An 18,536-nucleotide genomic window follows, 5' to 3' on the forward strand; every position below is an offset into this window, starting at 1 on the left:
TGGGCTGATACTCTATTAATGTAAGGTTATTAACAATACAGTTAGGTAAAACCATATTAATATAAAATTTTATGTGTGATTATGTTTTCAAGGTTTTTAACAACCTTTTTTTTGTGCAAAATCAACCAGTGAATCAGTATGAGTACACATGGGAAATCATTTGAAGTGCTGATGGAGATAGGGATTTTTATTTTTGAAATAAAGATTAAATTGTAGCAAATCCAACTTTAGAGGCTGCACTAGATTATTTCTGTGGTTCAGAAATTCTGCTGTTGCATGTGTGGCTGAATAACCAAAGTGAACTCAGGAGAGGCAGGTGCTGGGTCTGAGGAAAACATCAAGGTGCTGCAGCTGAGCCACCCAAAAATGCAGTCACTGCTGGTCCTGCACAATGTTTGGGCTAAACCCATTTTGGAGACAGCTCTGAGCAAAACACCTGCCAGTACCTCTTCACCTCCTTGCTGTGACCATCCTGATCCCAGCTTTCCTGTTAGAGCCAAGTGTTCAGGAATCAGGGTGGTAGTGCAATGTCTGTCACAAGACAAATATCTCAAAAAGTAGTGAGGCACATAAATTCCAATACATCCATCTCCCCCACTCCTTGTTTACTGCTAGAGCTTAAGTGAAGCAACTGGTTTGGTTTCTTCACCTATTTTTGCATACATGCATTGCTTTCACTCCCACAGAGATACAGGTCTTACACATCCCAGTCCTGGGCACATTTATGAATATAAAGTATTAACCCTCCTTTGACTATTTAATTTCTGTAGAATCTCCTTTCCTTTGGCCCAAGAGACAAGAATTGGAGAAAGGCTGAAGCTTTCAACGTGCCAGCTGAAGGCTGATACCAACATGGAATTTCATGATGGTTTTGTGGASTTCAGGTGAGAAACTCCTGTTCAGTCTGAATGAGCAAATTGTGTAAGCAGAAGTTACAGACCACAAACCAGTTCTTTGTGGTGATTCAGCACTGAGCTCATGGGCAAACAAAGGTGTTGAGGAAGCAACTCTTCCTCAGAGAAATACCGTGCAGACCCAGGGACTGTTTTATTTTGCATTCTATTTATTCTGAATGAGGAATCCACAGATGTTTCCAAGCAATATCAGTTACTGATTCAGTCCCCACTCAGCAAATGGTACCCATATGAGACTGAAATGAATGCAAGAGGCCAAGTGGCACCAAAAAAAGCACCAGTAAAAGATGAGGGCTGCAGAATGCTGAGGTGAATCTGTCCAGCTGCTTCAAATGAAGTAACTTCCATCTCTTCCAGCCCCTGTGCAAACAAACAAGAGGCATTGGCAGTTTGTGATGCCTCACCAGTGGGATACGTGAGACAGCTGATGGCACTTCAAATCACAGAGGTGAGAGTGCTTTTAGGCACTTAAAAATATCCTGTGRTCCTGCTGGGCATGAGCTACAGGCAGGAAAAGGCTCAGGTCCAGGAAAAGCTGATTAAAGGCTCCAGGCATCCCTARAGAATGTGCTTTCTGAACAATGCCTGTATGGAGACAAGATTTCTCCACAGCACCCTCTTGGAGGGAGAGCTCATCCTGCTCAGTCTGAGAAAGCTACTGTTCCTATTTTAAATGTCAAAAGAAGGGTAAAAGCTTTTAAATATAATCACTCAGCTCTATAAAACTACTCACAAAATAGTGCCAGATTCATTAAAATGCTTTTCAAAGTGGGAGCTGCAGGTCTGTAGTCACAAGAACGCTGTAGTGTGGATGGTGCTGGGGACAGGGAGCTCTGAGTTTGCAGCATAAACACTGCTGGCTTGCAATGCCAAAGCCGTGGAAGGGCTTTTTAACAGGTGAGCCAAGGAAAAACTCAAGACATCTGTTCCTAAGGGTTCAGAGTGATTTCAAAGCCAATGGAGAATGCTCTGTACCTACAACCCTCTCACACTCCTTTCTGTTCAAGAGCTAAGGAACGGGACAGGTTGGCATGAACATATCACAGTATTGATTTCATAAGTGCTTATGGAATATACAGTCATTCCCATTCATGATGATTTGTCACTTAAAAGTCTGGTGAGGTCATTCTTCTGTTGTTAGTTGGAAAGAACAGGCATGAATGTGCATTTCACATGCAGCCTTATTCAGTCAATTAAAAAAAGATTGAAGTTCAATATGCGTGCAGTGGTGGCCTGGTGTACACTTGGTGGATGTCCTTTTCATCAAGAACTGATTCCCCTACYGATTCATCCCTAAAACCTGAATCTTGGCAGTCCAGTATAAATGTGTGTTTCAGACACAGAAATCCACCCTTGTGAAAAAAATCAACTCCAGGTCACTTAAGACTATTGAGAAACTTTGGTTGTTCCTCTCCTCTTGGTAAAAGCGTTTCTCCACCAATCTTCGGACCTTTYTTCTCCTGGAAATACAAACCATGGAGAAAAGAAGTTAAACATGTGGTAGATGCCTCCCAAACACTTCTCTGACAGAAGTTGTGCTAGGGCTAGATTACCTGATTAAATACTGAAAGATCCTCTAGGGACCTTGACATTCTGAATTCTTACAACTTTGTTCAAAAGCCATTTCTCCACAGTTAAATAAAACAAAGCTTTGAGAAGAGAAAGCAAAAAGTGGAACTCCACTAAAACACAGCCTGCAGGCACCTGTATGTACCTGACAAAATGCAGAGCTGCTTGGCTTTGCTGGGAGCTTGTAAGGGCACAGAATCAAAGAGGGGGAAAAAAATACCACAGGAAGCAGCTGGARTGCTGAGGTGCTCAGACCTGCTGGCTCACACTTACCTTCAGCATCCCRTCTCGCTCCCACTTGAAAAGGCCACAGGTACTGAAAGATGAAGATGGCAGGTGAGGACCACTGTGGTGTGTTTGCTGCACAGTATGAGGGGATCCTAAACTAGCCCCACACCCAGCCCATGCTCCCTGGCACAAGGACTAACATTCCCATTTTAGGGCATGGTTATGTGACTCTCAACRTTTTACTTGTGAAGGGACACTACCAAAGCCCCAGTCACAATTTTATGACCTCAGCTGATTCCTTACCTGCAGGGCTTTTTTGGGAGCCTGTCAAGTGAAATAGCTCTGCTTCCACAAGGACATTTRAAAAATCTCTTGATGGCATCATGCCAAAGATAGTCATGGTTATCCTGCACACACGTCTCCAGAGGCTTGAAATAGGTGTAATTACACTGTCAGGGAGAAGAGAGAGCTGTGAGTGCTTCACCAGCATGTGAGACCTGTTCTGATGACTGGCAACAGCTGAATGGTCAGAGGAAAGCATCCCTGTCCTCTCCCATCCTGAGAAGCACAGCAGTTGGACCACCTGCCCAGGCTGTGTCACTGCTCCTTCTAATGCCATCCTTGCTTTGCCACCACCCTGTGGCCCTGCTCCCAGCACCCAATGGGGCACACAGTGTCCCTCTGCACAGCCCCAAAACGGGTAGGGAAGGCAGCAAGAGGAAAACTTCAGCAGGAGTTGAAACTTTGGAAATGGGAGGTAATGCTCCACTTCCTCTCATTCACTTGGGACAATCATAAAGCTCCACTCACTTCCTGATGGCAAAGTCCCTGGAAATGCAGATAGATGATTCCCACACAGTGTTAAAGTTTTCAAGGACCTTGCTTATTTTGTCATGAAATATGGGGAACTGAGGGTCCTGGTACAAAGCACTTCATGGAAGAAACTTGAGAAATTCGGGACAGCAAYACCCACGGAACCCCTGGCACAAGCATTGAGCTGAGATGCTCAGCACAGCACTAAAGCCTGCCTTGCCATGTCTCAGTCACTGTGCACAGGCTGCTCTCAGCAACAGGCAGAAGGAACAAAACTGTCTCCATCAATCCCTGCACTGGACCATGGCCAATAGAGTGACAGATGGGAGTCTGCAGGATAGTCCAGCACCATTTTGTAGAATCCATGTTCTACTGCCCTGCTGTTCCCCTGGCTCCCCTTCACTCACCGTTTTACATGTCACAACTCGGCATTTCACTGCTTTAATGTTCCTCATCTTCTCTTCCAGTTCTTCCTTTTTCACCAGGGGCTGAAAGTATTTCTCCTGCAGTTCAGCCTCAGCCTGTGGGGCACACAAAATCAGTTGTGAGGACACAGAGGGGAGAAGCCCTTCCATAAATGGCCTAAAAGCAAATTACTGCCAGGCCTGCTTAAAGCAGACTGCAGTCTGGGAGCAGAGAAACACCACATCTGTCTTGCTTCCAACAATTCATGTTGTACACATGCTGTAGTTCACCAGCACTGAAACGAGCCACCTCTGAGATGTACAAGCGGGAGGGTTWAACAACAGATGGAAGTACTGAAATAAACACATACCCACGAGGACAGTGCAGAGAGAGGTCAGGTAGGCARATTTAATGAATGGAATTGGTTCTTAGCCAAAATATTACTCCTCAGACAACCTTAAAACAACTGTGACTTCACACCAATAAGTGTCCAAGATGAGTGGGTGCCCTTTGCCACTGGAGGTGCTGTATTCCTGGGAATATGTTCAGTAGAGACCCCCATGTGAGAAACTCTCAGCTCTTCAGGGCAYCTGCTGGCATTTCACAGCTGACAGGAGTCACACATGAAAGTGGCAACTGGTTTTATGTGACTGAGTAATGAGGGATAAAATAGGCATGTGGCTCATTTGATTTTAAGGCAGAGGGATTTCTTTGATTATTCATCAATCAGGAAACTTCATTGATTCTTCCAAACAGCAAAAAAACTGATGGSAACTGGCAACTTGATCTTACCGTGTCTATGACAACAGTGCTGACTTGCAGGCACTGTGCCCTGTGTGCCCAGAGACACCCAGCCCTACTCCTCAGGACAGTTTGGAGCCCATGACATGTTTGGGTGCTGAAATCATGAGGAGTCCAGTCAGCTCCCTAGTTCTAAGCCCTAAGTCACAGCTGGATGGTGCCTTACCTCTTTCAGGACATCTGTGTGCTTGGATTTGGCTTTCAGGATTTTCTGAAACTCTTCTGACTCCAGATAGGCCAGCTGCTCACGCCGTTTCTTTTGGGCAGGYTCCAGTTCATCCATTCCTAGGGAGAAAAAAAGGCTCAGTCCTACAAAACAAGGCTGTGATCTCTGAACTTGATCATTGCAGGAGATTTTGGAAGTTTCAGGTCTCTCAGGCAGATGTTCAGGTCAAACAGCAGACTTTCATAGTTTGGGGAACATGAAAACAAGTTCAAATATGGTTTCAGAAAAAAAAAAAAAAAAAGCATTTTTAAAAATAACATTGCATCTTCTCTCAAAGCACTGTACTAGGAATTTTCACATTACTCCCAGGAATGCAAGCAGTGTTCCACCACTGATTGATGAAGAAACTTAAAAGGGAATTAAACAATTTATCCAAGATCACACAGTAAATCACCAGCAGGCAAACTCAAGTTCCCACAAATAATTCAGATACTTCCCAGGTGGGATTAGTTCTTGGTTTCCCTTGATGAAGTCAGCCATGCACTGCAGATGCTTCAAGTGCCAGAAGAAAGGGAACAGAGATGAGGACAGGGAGCTATCAGAGATTACTTCTCACACTTCCTCTGCAGCGTTAGATTTTTAGTCTTTGCAACAAATCCTTGAAGTTCCAAACAGACCTAACTTGGCCTCTCTTTAGCACAGCAATTAAGTTCTTAACCCAGCAACTACTGTTGTTCAGTAGGATAGAAGCACATTGGTTCTAGAAGCTAACAGTACATACCATTGTCTGCATCTTGGGGCTGAGCAACATTTTTCTCAACTCTTTCAACAATTTCTAGGACATCCTCAACATCAGTTCGTTTCCTCTTGACACTGTTTGGGTCCGTTTTAGGAAGAATTTGGCCTTTTGCTCGCAGTCGTTGTATTGCAGCCAGCTAGAAAACAAGAAAGAGCAAGGCAAGTGTGGGTGACTTGTCTGGCTTCCATGCTCCTACTTCCAGAAGCAGCAGAGGAAGGCTGTCAAATGGAGGAGAGAACATCCCCTGGCCTGAGCATGGAGCTGGCTGGAGGCCCAACAAAATTCCCAGCTCTGCCGTACATCTAATTCACTGCATCGCCCAACCTCTCGTGACTTCCCAAAYCACAAAATCCCTCCTCCACGTGTTACCAGGCCTGCTGTCTCTGCAGGTGAGCTTTACCTGCTTCACAAATCAGTAAGTTCTTCAGAGAAATCAAGTCACTTGAGATTTCCACATAAATTGATAATAATTTGAAACTAATAGAAAATTGTTTACAAGTATTCCTTCTCATACTCCCAGAATTCTAAGATTTACGCACTCTAGCTGAAAATATTTCTTTGACAAACAAATGAACAGATTTTTGCCAAGAAAAGATGTAGTCTTGTTCTGGCTATAAAACAGAATAATCCAAACTCATGAAACAACATAGCTAAACCAGTTGCTTACTTCCTGGTAAAACAGAAAACACCTGCCATACACTGCACTAGCAATGCCAGAGTTTAGCATTCCAGGGATCTTCAGCACAAATCCCTTGCCTTAAGAGACTGACCAAGGAAAAGATGGCAGCATGGACTTTGGTACCAACAACAGCTGTCAGGAGCCACAGGTTTCCTGGAATACAGGCCAGTGTGATCCCACAAATCAGAAACTTCACTAACACCACAACTGAGCAGGGCCATATCTGACCAACAACTCCTCTACTGCCACAAACCAGATTTCCTTTAACCTGTCTTTAACACTAAAAAGATCCAAAGAGCTYRTACCTTTTTGGCTTCTGCCAAGCTGTCTAGCTTTGGCCTTGGAGGTGGAGACTTGTCAAAGAAGAGGATATCTTCTCCTTCTGAGAAGCCTGTGCCAAGTTTGGGCCTTTGAGGYGTTGACATTTTTGCAGCTTTGGGAAACTCTGCCCCAGGCACTGGGGAATGGAGGGAGGTCTGTCTGGAGGAGGATGGGGCAGGAGTGCTGACTTTACTTGTGTTCTGGAGAAACCTTGTAAGACAAGAATAATGCATTCAATTAGGGACACAAGTCAAAGAGATAGAAAGGTTTAAGAAACAAATAGAAGGGAATGCAGACTATGATTTTTCCCTATTTGGCCTTTAATTGCTAAAAGAAACATACAGCAATTTGGGCATTCAGAAGAGGAAAACAAGACTGGTAAAGAAGTCAATGGGTTGCAGAAATCAAGAGTGACTTGAAGAAGTCACCAGAGGGAGTGAATGACCCATTGTTTTCAAAGCTAAAATCAGAGAGAGACATCACAAGAAGCTGAGAAGTAAGAAGTGAAAACACARTTATTCTTAGGGCACAATAACAGAACTCTTGCTGTGAAAGCCAGCATGWCTTACCGCCTCTGAATCTCTTCAGATCGCCTTTTTCTGGCCTCCAGCAATTTCTGTTTCTGTTGCTTGAGCAGTGCTGAAGCAGAGATGGGCTGGAAATCAGCCCCTTGCTTCTTTTCAGCATCTGGGAAAAAAGAACAAACCAAAATAAAAAGCCACTTTGTTGAGAAGGAGATAGAGTGATTTTAGGAGTGGGTCTTCCTTCAGGCAAAGGACAATACCTGCTTTGGTCCAGTGTTTGCTGAGGTTTCGTGCTCCAAAAGTTGGCTGTGCCAGCAGTTCCCTGAACTCTTCAGAGCATTGCATKGATCTCTTTGCTGCACCTGAGCAGAAGAGGCAGAAATACAACAGATTTGGAACAAGGAAGGAAAGCAGGCCTGGCTTTCAAGATGTAGAGTTGTTTAGGTTGGAAAAAAACCCTTACAGGTCACCTGAGTACTTCCTGAAACAAGACCAACCTTTACATTACATTTGGTTGCCCAAGGTCTTGRCCTTTGTYACAGAYATTTCTATCCCTTCARAAACTGCATCACTCAGTTCCTCGTYAGCCTTGSCTGGCTGTGTTACTCCCACCATTCCCATTTTTAAGATGCTTGAAAGTCCYGAAGCCTCCACACTTCACCCCTGGAGAATTAAGAGCAGCTAAAAGCTTCTATGGACATACACTATGTTATCTGAAATGGAGGCAACTGATGGAACTGAGAGATGTAAGTAAAACATCTAAATGGCATCTAGAACCCAGCTGGAATAGTCTGTCACCTGCTCTCCAAGGAGCATAAAGAAGGCATAATATGAAGTGCTYTACAGAAACAAAGCAGAGGCAGAGAAGACTGGTGACATCCCAGGGGCTACAAAAGGAATGTATTTTGACACAAAAGAAAAGCACTAGAAACAATGTGGGTTCTCAGAAGGTCCCCTGCATTGCAGACCTGACTGATTTATACTTAGTATTCATTACAAATTTTCAAGGTTGGCAGAAGTAATTTATTTTGATCAAATAAAACAAATCCTCTGGTTCAAAGTTCTTAAAACTTCCAATTCCCATTAATCTGGCAAATATCTTCTGTCACTGTCCAAAGACAGAACAGGAGACTTAATTTCAGGGCACTGATGAAAAAAAGATGCATGGAACTGCACAATTGCTTAGTTACAATTGCCTTGAAACTGTGATCTCAAGAGTGAAGAGGAGTTTTGACCTGAGTTTTGAACTGAGAAAGGTGTCTGTAGAAGACTATTTCTGCAGCAAAGTGACTGCTATTCAGTGAGTAGCAGGCCCTGGGACACATCTACACATTGAGCTGGAAACACCTAAAGAGTGAAGAGACTGCTTGGGTAATTGGTTACCAATTTTCTGCTTGGTTTCCTGGACAATTGCATCAGCTCCTCTCACGACCAGGTTGGAGAGAGTGGTTTGAATCTTCCTTTTTGGCACAGCAGCTGCTGCACTAGAGAAAGGAAACAAATCCAAAAAAAAAAAAATCAGAATTTTCCCAGACTCAGAGCAAGGACAGGAGCCTGAATACTAGCCCAGTGCTACAACAAAACTCCAGCCACCCAAAGGACCATCTGTCTGTCTTTGGTAGGGATATGGATCTAAATCCAAATTCCAGCATAATGTTGAGATCTSCCCTTTCTCCCTGTGTTGAGATATTTATTCCTATACATTGAGAGAAAACTAAACATAGATCATAGCTTTGCTTTGCTCACAGGTAGYTCCAGGGATAGGAAGGAGGTTGGAATTGTTTCATTACTGTGGAGTCACACCAGGTATCAGAGGGCAGTGGTAAGGGAATAAAAGCTGTGTCCAAGCACAGGGCTGGATCCAGCTGTGACTCATCTTTCCACAGCTGTGTTCATGGGATTTGGATAACAGACCTGGCCCCTATGAGATGCMCACTGATCTTGGTCACTCCTGTTTCCTCATTAACCCATAGTGACACTGTATTTCAGCCAAGGAAGGCATGAGGAAATACAGAATACCCTGACTCTGGGAATAAATGCAGTAAGTCACAGCAAAATACAGTTACACTGAAAAGTACTCATCTCASAGACTTGAATGCTTGACATCTCTTGATCTCAAAGTCCATTAATCTACTGAAACAGAAAGCTGCCTGGCTTCACACCACACTATTAATGTAGAGGTAAAAAAAACCCTTAACACATCTTAGTACCAACTTAAAAATTTCCAATCAAAGAGCAGCTCTGCCCATGTGGCCAGTAGGATTATGCCAAGTGTGGGGCATTTATTCCTATTTGGTGAATGCATTTAAGGCAAATGGTTCTCTAATGGAATAGAATCCCTTAGATATAGCTTCAGGCTGCCTTGTACATGTGAGGGACATTCTGTTCAGAAGCAAGAGAAATAAATGGTTTATCTTACACTGAGGCTGCATATGCTGCTGAAGAGACTCCTCCATAGTAAAACCCATCCTGACACAGCCTCTCCTTCAAAGTGGGATTTTTCCGACTTTTGGGAATGCGGCCACCAGAAAAGGTGGACTGCAGATCTGCCCTCTTTGAGCTGAGCTTCTTGTACTGGGTTTGTATGTGATACTGACAATATTCACAGTCATGCTGAAAAGAAATGGGAAAAGCCTGTTACAGAACACCAGTAATTACAATTTTCTTCATTCTTCTCACCCACATGCACCCTTCTATGGCTAAACTGAAGTAGTATCTCTACTGTGCTACTCCAGCATGTGATCAACAAGGAAAATCCATGCCCACACTTGAGCAATGAAAAACAAAGCTAAAATTGCCTATATTAATCACTGGAAACAACCTTGTGCATCAAAGAATTTTAAAGYTATTCCTTAGAATCAACTCATATCCCACCCAGGACCTCTTGCCCAGATTATGTATTCTTGACTCTGAATTGTATGGAATTTTATGGACTGTATGCATGAGCTCCTCTTGGAGTCTGCAGTCACAACAACAAAGAAGCTACAAGTACCTTCTATATTTGTGTTCTTCCCATTCCACATAATTTGAGCTCCTCCCCAGTTCTTCATTCCTTWATATTTTCTCCTCCTTCTAAGTGCTACTCTACTAACTATAATCCTTCTGACTCAGGGTTCCTTTCAGGTATCACAGCATCACCATAGCCATGAAGTGATATAATCCACAAGTCCTTTAAACTAGTACAAGTCAGTACTGTCCTAAAAGGATCCCAACACCTTTTTTTCTCATCTCCTGTGCCCCACGTTGAGGTATAAATATTGCAGGCACACTGGACCAGGGAGCTCATTGGGTTAAAACCATGCCAAAAAAACAATTCCCAAGAAATATCTCCTAGTTTTATCCTGGATGAGTTCTCTAGTGCAGGGCATAGAACTTGTGCTGGAGGAAAGGAGAGTGAAAGGGTGTGGCAGTCATGGGTCAAGACCACATCCTTTCACTGCATCACCAGCCTTGCATTTAGGGAAATCCCATACTGCTGCAGTGACAGCACAAAAGCAGCTCCTTTGGGTTTCATCTCTCACTTTCTCCACCCACTTTAGTTAGTTGCAAGTCAAGATCCAGAAACAARTCAAAAAGTCAGAGCACCAGTACAGAATCAGGAGCCAGATTTTCACCAACATCTTAGGAATATCCTGAGATACATACCAGGTTCACAATCTGTGTACAAGGATCACCGTTCTTTTTCCTGGCTTTGCACGTGCCCATATCCAGAGCTTCTCCCATCAGGAGGATCTTCTGRGGATGGTCAATGGACAAACACACCTAAACAGAAATCAGAACACACCTTAAGGCCTGGATGGGTYTCTTTCTAGATGTTAGTTTGTCTCCAGTCTGGTTTGGTACCTCTGGTACTAACAACATAGTCTCAAAATGCACTTTTTTAAGCCTAGCTTAAAAAAAGCCATGTGTCCTATTCAGATTGAGAAAAGTCTCAGTTAGAAAGAAAAAAAGTTAATTTATTTCTCATAAGGAGATGAAAGACATTTGAGGTCAATGCTCAGAGAAACCAAAAAATGCCTAAGGCAGATCTAATTGTGCTGTAAATGGTTCTGAACAACTGCTTGGCTCTGATGCCATCACAACCCCTACATTTGGCAGGGGATAGGAGGAAGAGCTGTACCAGGGCTCTCTGTCCCTCTCCAGATGTCTTGGTCCAATCAAAACAGAGTCCTGTGCAAGAAGAGTATCTACTTCACACAACCAAAGATACCAGGAACTGTGTCTGTAGCCAAGGGACCATTTCAGAAGTCAATTTTAATGTAGTAATAAATGAGAACATTTTAGCTAAGAAGAGCCATTCTTGACAGTTAAATTCAGCCCTCCTATTAAATCTGGTGTGCCTTTCTGCTCACCAAGGGGACTATCTACTGCTTATTCATGCTAATTTAAGCAATTATATAGCTTAAAAGACAATTAATGAGATYCTTAATTTTTCTATTTGGAGAATTTAAAATGCAGAACACTACATGATCAGCTACTTAGACTGAAATTCCCCTTGACAGAAGTAACTGGAAACAGGTTCCATTCCAGTGCAATTAAAAATATATTAATTTATTAGCAAAATAAAGCTATCTCAAATGTTTTTATACATACAGCGAAGTAATTAATCATGTTCTGCATTTAAAAATAATCGATTAAACAAATGAACTACTATGTATCAAACAACATATATTTACATAATACATTGTTCGTTCAATAAAACAAACATTGCTGCTTCTCAGTTGTGATTTTTGAACCAGAAACATTTTGCAATTGTATCTCATGCTTGAATTAGAAGAGAGAAATGAGCTTGTACATCTTTTTTAGCTTTGAGAGACCTCTAGGCTGAAATAGGTGATGCACTGAAGTAGCTGAATTAACTGAAATGAAAATATATTCCCTATATTTGTGGAAGAGCCAACTGCTACCAAGAGCAGATTAAACACTGCAACAAACTCTGGGTTTAAATGCTTAATAGGACTTCTTGAAGGCRGCCAGGGGAAAATACACATCATGGAACTACCTGATTGCAATTCAAACTATTGCACAGACTGCTGAAATTTCAACCTTAAGATGTGTTGTACAGCTAAATCTCAGCCAAATATGAAAAGGYTCAACTATGAGTTTTTATCCACAGCTGATGGGCAAATGAAAAAACCTCTCACCTCATCTGAGCCTTCTTTAGGTTTCATAGGGTTGGCATTGAGCAGCCCAATGACTGTGCCTTGGTCTGTCTTCCAGTGCTGCTTGTGGACTTCACCAAASAGGAAGAGCGAGACGCACTCATTGAGATCCCGCAGGTCGTTCAGCCGCCAGATACTGAAGGTCCTGCCCTGGAACAGACATTCCCTYTCCTTTCAGCTGTGTGCAGCAACAGTGACTGCATCCCCTCTTGCTGTTTCCTTGAAAGAGCTATTCTCCTTTCYCCCTCTCCAAGGTTTTTATGGTTTAGAAAAACACATTTTGTAACCTCCGTAGAGGTTAGATACAGTATCTCCAGTCATCTATGCTGCCAGTTCTGGGGTTCCTACAGGCCAAATCAACACAATTATTCTGCTACCACCAACCTTTCTGGCATTAAAGCTGGACAACACACTTGCTCACTGAATAGAGTTGTTTACCCCACTGAACACACAAAACCACAGCATATCCAGATCTGTTTCATCAGTGACTTTCTATAGGACATGTAMAATACTGGTTGAAACCAGACAAGCTAAAACCTTTAATACAGAAGTTTTCCATTAACTACATGGAGTTGGCTGATTAAATRAAGACCTAGGAAAGTTTCTCAGGAAAGACACCAGTATTTCATTTGAATTGAGCAGTAAAGTTACTTACATTATTTGCACTCTGAGGAGTGACCTTCTTCACTATGACTCCAAATGTTACCCAGTCTATTTCCTCCAGATTTTCAGTAGCAAGTTTACTCTTCAGCTGGGACAGTCGGATGAGCTTCCTGTTAGCCATTTTCCTGTCCATTTCAGCTGAAGACACCCGGGGTTTTCTACATCCAATGAAAGCAGGTGAAAAAGAACATAACCAGTGGCATAAATGAGCCATCAAAACTACCCATCATCTTCCAAGACTACATCTTGCTGCAAAATACCTCTGTGCATCTCTGAACAAAATGCCTTGTTCAGAACAGTCTATATCAGAATGCTACTGATCACACTGTTTTTTGTCCAAATAGCTGCACTGAAACACAGCCCCGAGCCTGCATTAACTCYGCTCATTTCAGAATAACCAAGAATGGCTGACTGAGCTGGGAATACAGCTTGGGYTCTGATGAGGACACTGTGAGGATTCAGAGTCCTCTTGTGGCCACACTGAGTATGGGGATGGTGAGTGGCTCCTGAGGCTTCTGTGTGGAGCAGAAACTGGCTCAACTGGAGCTCAGCTGGGCTTTGCATATGCTCACTGCTTCCCTGCTCCACCAGTGAGAMTATCCCAGGGAAGGCAGTGCTAATGAAATTAGAGCTTTTCTCTTAGAAATGAACAGAGGTGAAAACAGAAACACTGTACTTAAGCCAAAAGTCAATGTTACCTAATTACTGATCAACCAGCCAGCACTGTGGCTTTGTGTTACATCTGTCCCCTGATGACAAGTGACTAATGTGACATGGATATAAACCATGTATATACATTGTGTTTTCTCTGCTATTACAGGAGGGAGTGGCCCCAGACAGAGTTTAGAGCTGGGCTGCTGACCTTAATCTCAGTCCTGAGAAGGTTTCCACACACACTGGTTGAGTGGTTGCACTGGAACATGCAGGTACATGAGAAGTCTTCTCTCTGGTCACCTTACTGGGTGTGTTCCCTGTGGCAGACTTGAGAGGCTGGAACGCCAGACTGAGGACTTGTTGTGGAGGAGGAATCTTGTTCTCTTTAGCAGAAAAAAAAAGGCAAAAAAAAGGCATAGCTCTCATTACAAAGAATGCAACAATTAACTGTCATAAGCTCTCTGCCACTGTGACCAGACCACTCCTGGCTAGTGTAACACTGTTCTGGATATGTTCACACCATTGCTGGGAACTATAAGCTTTTGACAAAAGCCCACTGTATTCCAGGGAAAGGCAGACTGAGAATGGTACCTGCTGAGGATGCTTTTGATTTCTGGATTCCTCGCTTGGCTGGTGGTAAAGGATTGCCCAGCTGGGCTGAGAAGCACGGTGACTCCTGCAGCTTCTGAACTTTCCTTTCCTTTAAGGGTGGACAGGGAGATTTACCTGGCCAAGGAAACAAAAAACTATGAGACCTCGGGATCTGAACTCAAACTTTAAGCACTACTCCAAACTACATCATTCCTTATTAATAAGTCCAAGTCAGTGCCTCATGTGGAAACCCTTCAGCCAAGTTGTCAGCATCTGAAATGCAACASCTRRAAAAGTCCCAGTGASTCTTCCCCATGACAACTTAAAACTTCAGATGTCCCTGCAACCTCAAAGCTGTGGAAACATCCCTCTGCTTTGCAATTTTTCTATGAAGTTTCATTACTACATCCAACATGCTATAGCAACAAACACAGCTGTATTTACTGGGTGTACCAACATCTGCCAGTAAGAAGGGACATTTTCAGAAGAGTCTAGAGCACTTAGTCATGAAAGCTGTCCCATATACAATTAATCCATGATGCAGAGACCAAAACTGATTTAGTCTGTAGCTGTAAGAAACAAAAAATTCCTCTGATGGGAAAACCAGACCACCATTCTTCCTTGCTACTTAATGCCCACTTCAGGATTATTTTAAGTCCTGCCTATAAATTTACATTGGTAAGCGAATAAATCATAAATCCATTTAATTAGTTTCATTACCAGGGCTTTTCTTTTCAGGACCTGAACTGGATTGCTGCCCAAGAGCAGTCTTCTGCAACTGCTCCTGTAACRTCTTCATTTGTTCTTGTAATTTTCTCAGCTCAGCTAAGGAAGAAAGGAGAAGAAAAAGAATAATGAAGACAGCAGGAAGCCATTGCAAACAAGGATTTATGAGATCCCTGGAAGTCTGGCACTTTTACTGCATCATGAAAACTTAGAAAATGAAGACTCGAGTCACAATGCAAATTTACTTGATTCTACACAGCTCATAGTGAAGGCAAACTTTTCCATACAGCCTGAAGCTGGCTCTTCTCATAAAAATATTTTACTTAGTCACAGTATGTTCCTTCCCATGATGAATAAAACTTTSTGACTGACCATAGGACAATTTAAATAGATTGCACTCCTTATCATAAAGAAGTGTGTCTGATATGATCAAATACACAGCCTGGACACAGGAAAGGTGAAGCCAGCTCTGCTTCCACACTGACTGGTATGGGCAGAACCTCCTGTCAATAAGCCCTGAGGAGGAGGGCACAGGTACACAGGCAACCTTCCCTATCCTGCTCAGCACAGCTATGTTAGTCTCTCTGGYTTTTGGTAAGTCCTCTTTCTTTTGGGAAAACAGACTTGGTGAGTTTGGCCTTTGAGCACTGAAAACTGAACTTAGAAACTTTTACAAGRCCTTTCTGTATTCCCTCTCCAGCCATCATCAAGAAGCAGCAGGCTCTACCCCCTGCCTGTTAGCTCTCTAGAGACAAAATATATCCAACACAACAGATCAAAGATGCTGTTACAGAAACCTTGCAATTCTTCATTGGTTTTCTCCTTCGCCTGACTGGGAGCTGAAGTGGGGACAGCATTYTCTGCCTCCTCCTCTTCCAGCAGGTCATCTACATCTCCAAACAGCGTAGCCAGGTTCTCCTTCTGCTCATCAATCAGGCTGTCCTCAGMATCAACCTCTTCAGTGTAGGATGCRTCATCTTCTGCATCGAAGAGCTCATCATATTCATCTGGTTCTCCCCCCTCATCCTCAGGAGCATCTTCCTCAGGAGAATTCCTCTCCTCAGCTGCTTCATTTTCTTCCAGGAGGGAAGCCAACAGATCCAAGTCATCATCAGCTAAGGCAAAAATTAAACTCAGAGTTATTTCTGTCCAGTTAGTRGAAAGCTGCCAAGGAATAAAACATCCAAGACACCCATACTCSAATCTAATAAAATCTGAAACTATATCAAAGCAGCAAGTGGCATTTTTTAAAAAAACCTTCAGCTTTGGCTAAATGCATCTAGAACAGCTTCCTCCTGTGAGGTCAGATGGAAAAGTTGTTGCAGACACTCTCAGCTTGTGACACAGGCTGGCAAGTCAGTAGAAAACTTGCTACCTGCTCAGCAGTAGCTTTTCCTCCTATGYAGCTCCTTTTACTGCAGCTGCTGTTACACAGAAAATCCTGGAGCCTGTAAAGATGCAGCCAGCAGAGGCACTCAAGTGGCTTTTGMCAAGGGAAGGGGAAGAGAGAGATGCAAGGCACGCAACAAAGCACATTCTTTCTCAGATATAGTTTGCTCATGGAAGAACATGGAGAACAAAGAAATACGAACAAAGGAACAAAAAATGGAAAAAAGACAAGAACAGAGGGAGGAATGGGGCAGACAGGACAGAATTGGAATTCTGAACAAGCCAAGAAAATGATTTGGCCTTTGCTGCTGAGAAAAACACCAAACTAGCGAAGGCACAGAGCAGCCTCACAGGGAAGTGACAAGAAGGAAGGCAAGAGACAGCCTGAAAGACCCCTGCAAATAAACACGGTGGAGTGTAAATTCCTTTGCTAAAACTTACCAGGTTTTTTGAACCTGAACTTATTAACTAACACATTGATAAGACAAGTTCCCGACTGAAAGTAAGAGCATTTTCTCCCTTACCATCCATAGTTTCACCAGGATTTCTTGAAGAACCCCTCAAGGCAAAATATTCTCTGTTGTGGGGAGAACAAAGGTGATACTGTTAAAGTACACATACCTCATCTAGCAATATATATCGTGTTCAGACTCCATTGCAATCCACCAGCTTGGTTTTGTTTACAGCTGCAGATGAGGACTCCACCTAAAACCTTCACATACATTTTCTACATCAAAAGTCTGAACTTGCTGCAGCATAAATACACTGGTTTTAGAAAAAAGGCCATTACAGACACAGAATTTAAGAAATGCCTACCATGTTCCATTAATAACCATTTCCACCTCACCAATCATAACTGCAGTCAGCATTTAGCTAGTTATTAAAGCATAAATTGTTATTTTCAAAAGCATACAGTCTGCGTTTCTCGCAGCTTCTCCGAGAAGGGTCAGTGAAAAACAATCCATAGAGGCGGACATGAATGGCCCAGGAAACCTTGGATAAGAAAGATGGGAAGTGCACGGAGGTCAAACGAGTCACAAACCCAAATTCTAAATGTGCTTACAGGTCTTCCTGCTGCAGAGACGTTTGMTTTGCCCATGAATTTTGATAGTTCTCTCTTGCTCAGGAATCTTCATTTTCAGAAAAAATGCAGAACTCGCACGAGCAGGCAAAGGCGGACTCCGCGCCTTTTCCCTCACGGTTCCTTTCTCCGCTCGGCCGCCTCCCCCACCCAGTGGAACCCCGATGTCCCCCGGGGCTCCCTCCCCCGTGGCTCCCCGGTCCCTGGCCCCGGCTCCATCCCCGGGATCGCTCCCTGTGCCCGATCCCCCCGCTCCCCTCACGCACCCCACTCACCGCCGCGCGCGCTTCCAGCCGCCCGCCAAAACTCACACTGGCCCCGCCCCCTTCCCGCGCATGCGCGCGCGCCATCTTTAGTACTGGCAGCGGCGACGCTGCCGGCGCCATCTTGCCCGTGGGCGAGCGCAGGGGAGGGGTCTGGTGCCCGCTGAGAGGCGGGGGCGGCAGCGCCATGGGGACCACAGAATCGATGAGGCTGGAAAAGTCCTACCGAGTTCAACCTGTCACCACCCTGTCAACYACACCATGGCACTGAGTGTCCGGCAACACCCCCAGGGGCGGTCACTCCACCACCTCTCTGCACAGCCCGTTTCAATGTCGAATCACCCTATGAAGAAATTCCTTCCAGTGCCCTACCAAAACCTCCCCTGGTGCAGCTTAAGGCCATGTCCTCTCGTCCAGTCGTTGATTCTCTGGGAGAAGAGCCTGACCCCCACCTGGATACACCCTCTTGTCAGGGAGTTGTAGAGCCTTAAGGCCTCCCTGAGCCTCCTTTTCTCCAGGCTGAGGCCCCACAGCTCCCTCAGCTGCTCCCCTTAGGATTTGTGCTCCAAACCCTTCCCCAGCTCTGTTGCCCATCTCTGGACATGCTCCAGCACCTCAGTGTCCTTCCTGAACTGAGGGGCTGAGAACTGAACACAGGGTTCAAGGTGTGGCCACACCAGTGCCCACCAGAGGGGGAAGGATCACATCCCTGGTCCTGGTGAACACGCTATTCCTGATGGAGGCTTTGGATGAGCAGAATTTTGGATTAGCTGCAGAGTTGCCCATGT

The 18,536-nt window shown here is 44.0% G+C and overlaps 1 protein-coding gene across 3 annotated transcripts; it reads right to left on the reverse strand.

Moving 5' to 3' along the window:
• Positions 1 to 1,024: 1,024 nt before the first annotated feature.
• MCM10 (minichromosome maintenance 10 replication initiation factor) lies at positions 1,025 to 17,803 on the reverse strand. 3 transcript variants are annotated; one of them, XM_057366452.1, is made up of 20 exons: positions 17,761 to 17,803; positions 16,929 to 16,981; positions 15,813 to 16,130; positions 15,010 to 15,114; positions 14,290 to 14,424; positions 13,907 to 14,081; positions 13,037 to 13,202; positions 12,364 to 12,531; positions 10,865 to 10,981; positions 9,639 to 9,832; positions 8,603 to 8,703; positions 7,480 to 7,581; positions 7,265 to 7,382; positions 6,680 to 6,905; positions 5,678 to 5,831; positions 4,897 to 5,015; positions 3,932 to 4,045; positions 3,015 to 3,160; positions 2,757 to 2,799; positions 1,025 to 2,374 (listed from the first exon to the last, which is right to left on the reverse strand). In XM_057366452.1, exons 2-20 carry the CDS (start codon positions 16,933 to 16,935, stop codon positions 2,291 to 2,293), a joined length of 2,592 nt encoding a protein of 863 aa, XP_057222435.1. In that variant the 5' UTR covers positions 16,936 to 16,981; positions 17,761 to 17,803; the 3' UTR covers positions 1,025 to 2,290. The 3 variants fall into 3 exon arrangements, with proteins under 3 accessions (XP_057222435.1, XP_057222436.1, XP_057222437.1); XM_057366453.1 differs by having other exon boundaries at positions 17,752 to 17,782; XM_057366454.1 differs by lacking the exon at positions 17,761 to 17,803 and adding an exon at positions 17,468 to 17,518.
• Positions 17,804 to 18,536: the final 733 nt, after the last annotated feature.

Source organism: Malurus melanocephalus, unplaced genomic scaffold, assembly GCF_030028575.1.
Source record: "Malurus melanocephalus ecotype Western Australia unplaced genomic scaffold, MMel_1.1 scaffold_65, whole genome shotgun sequence".
In the NCBI taxonomy this organism is placed as follows: domain Eukaryota; kingdom Metazoa; phylum Chordata; class Aves; order Passeriformes; family Maluridae; genus Malurus; species Malurus melanocephalus.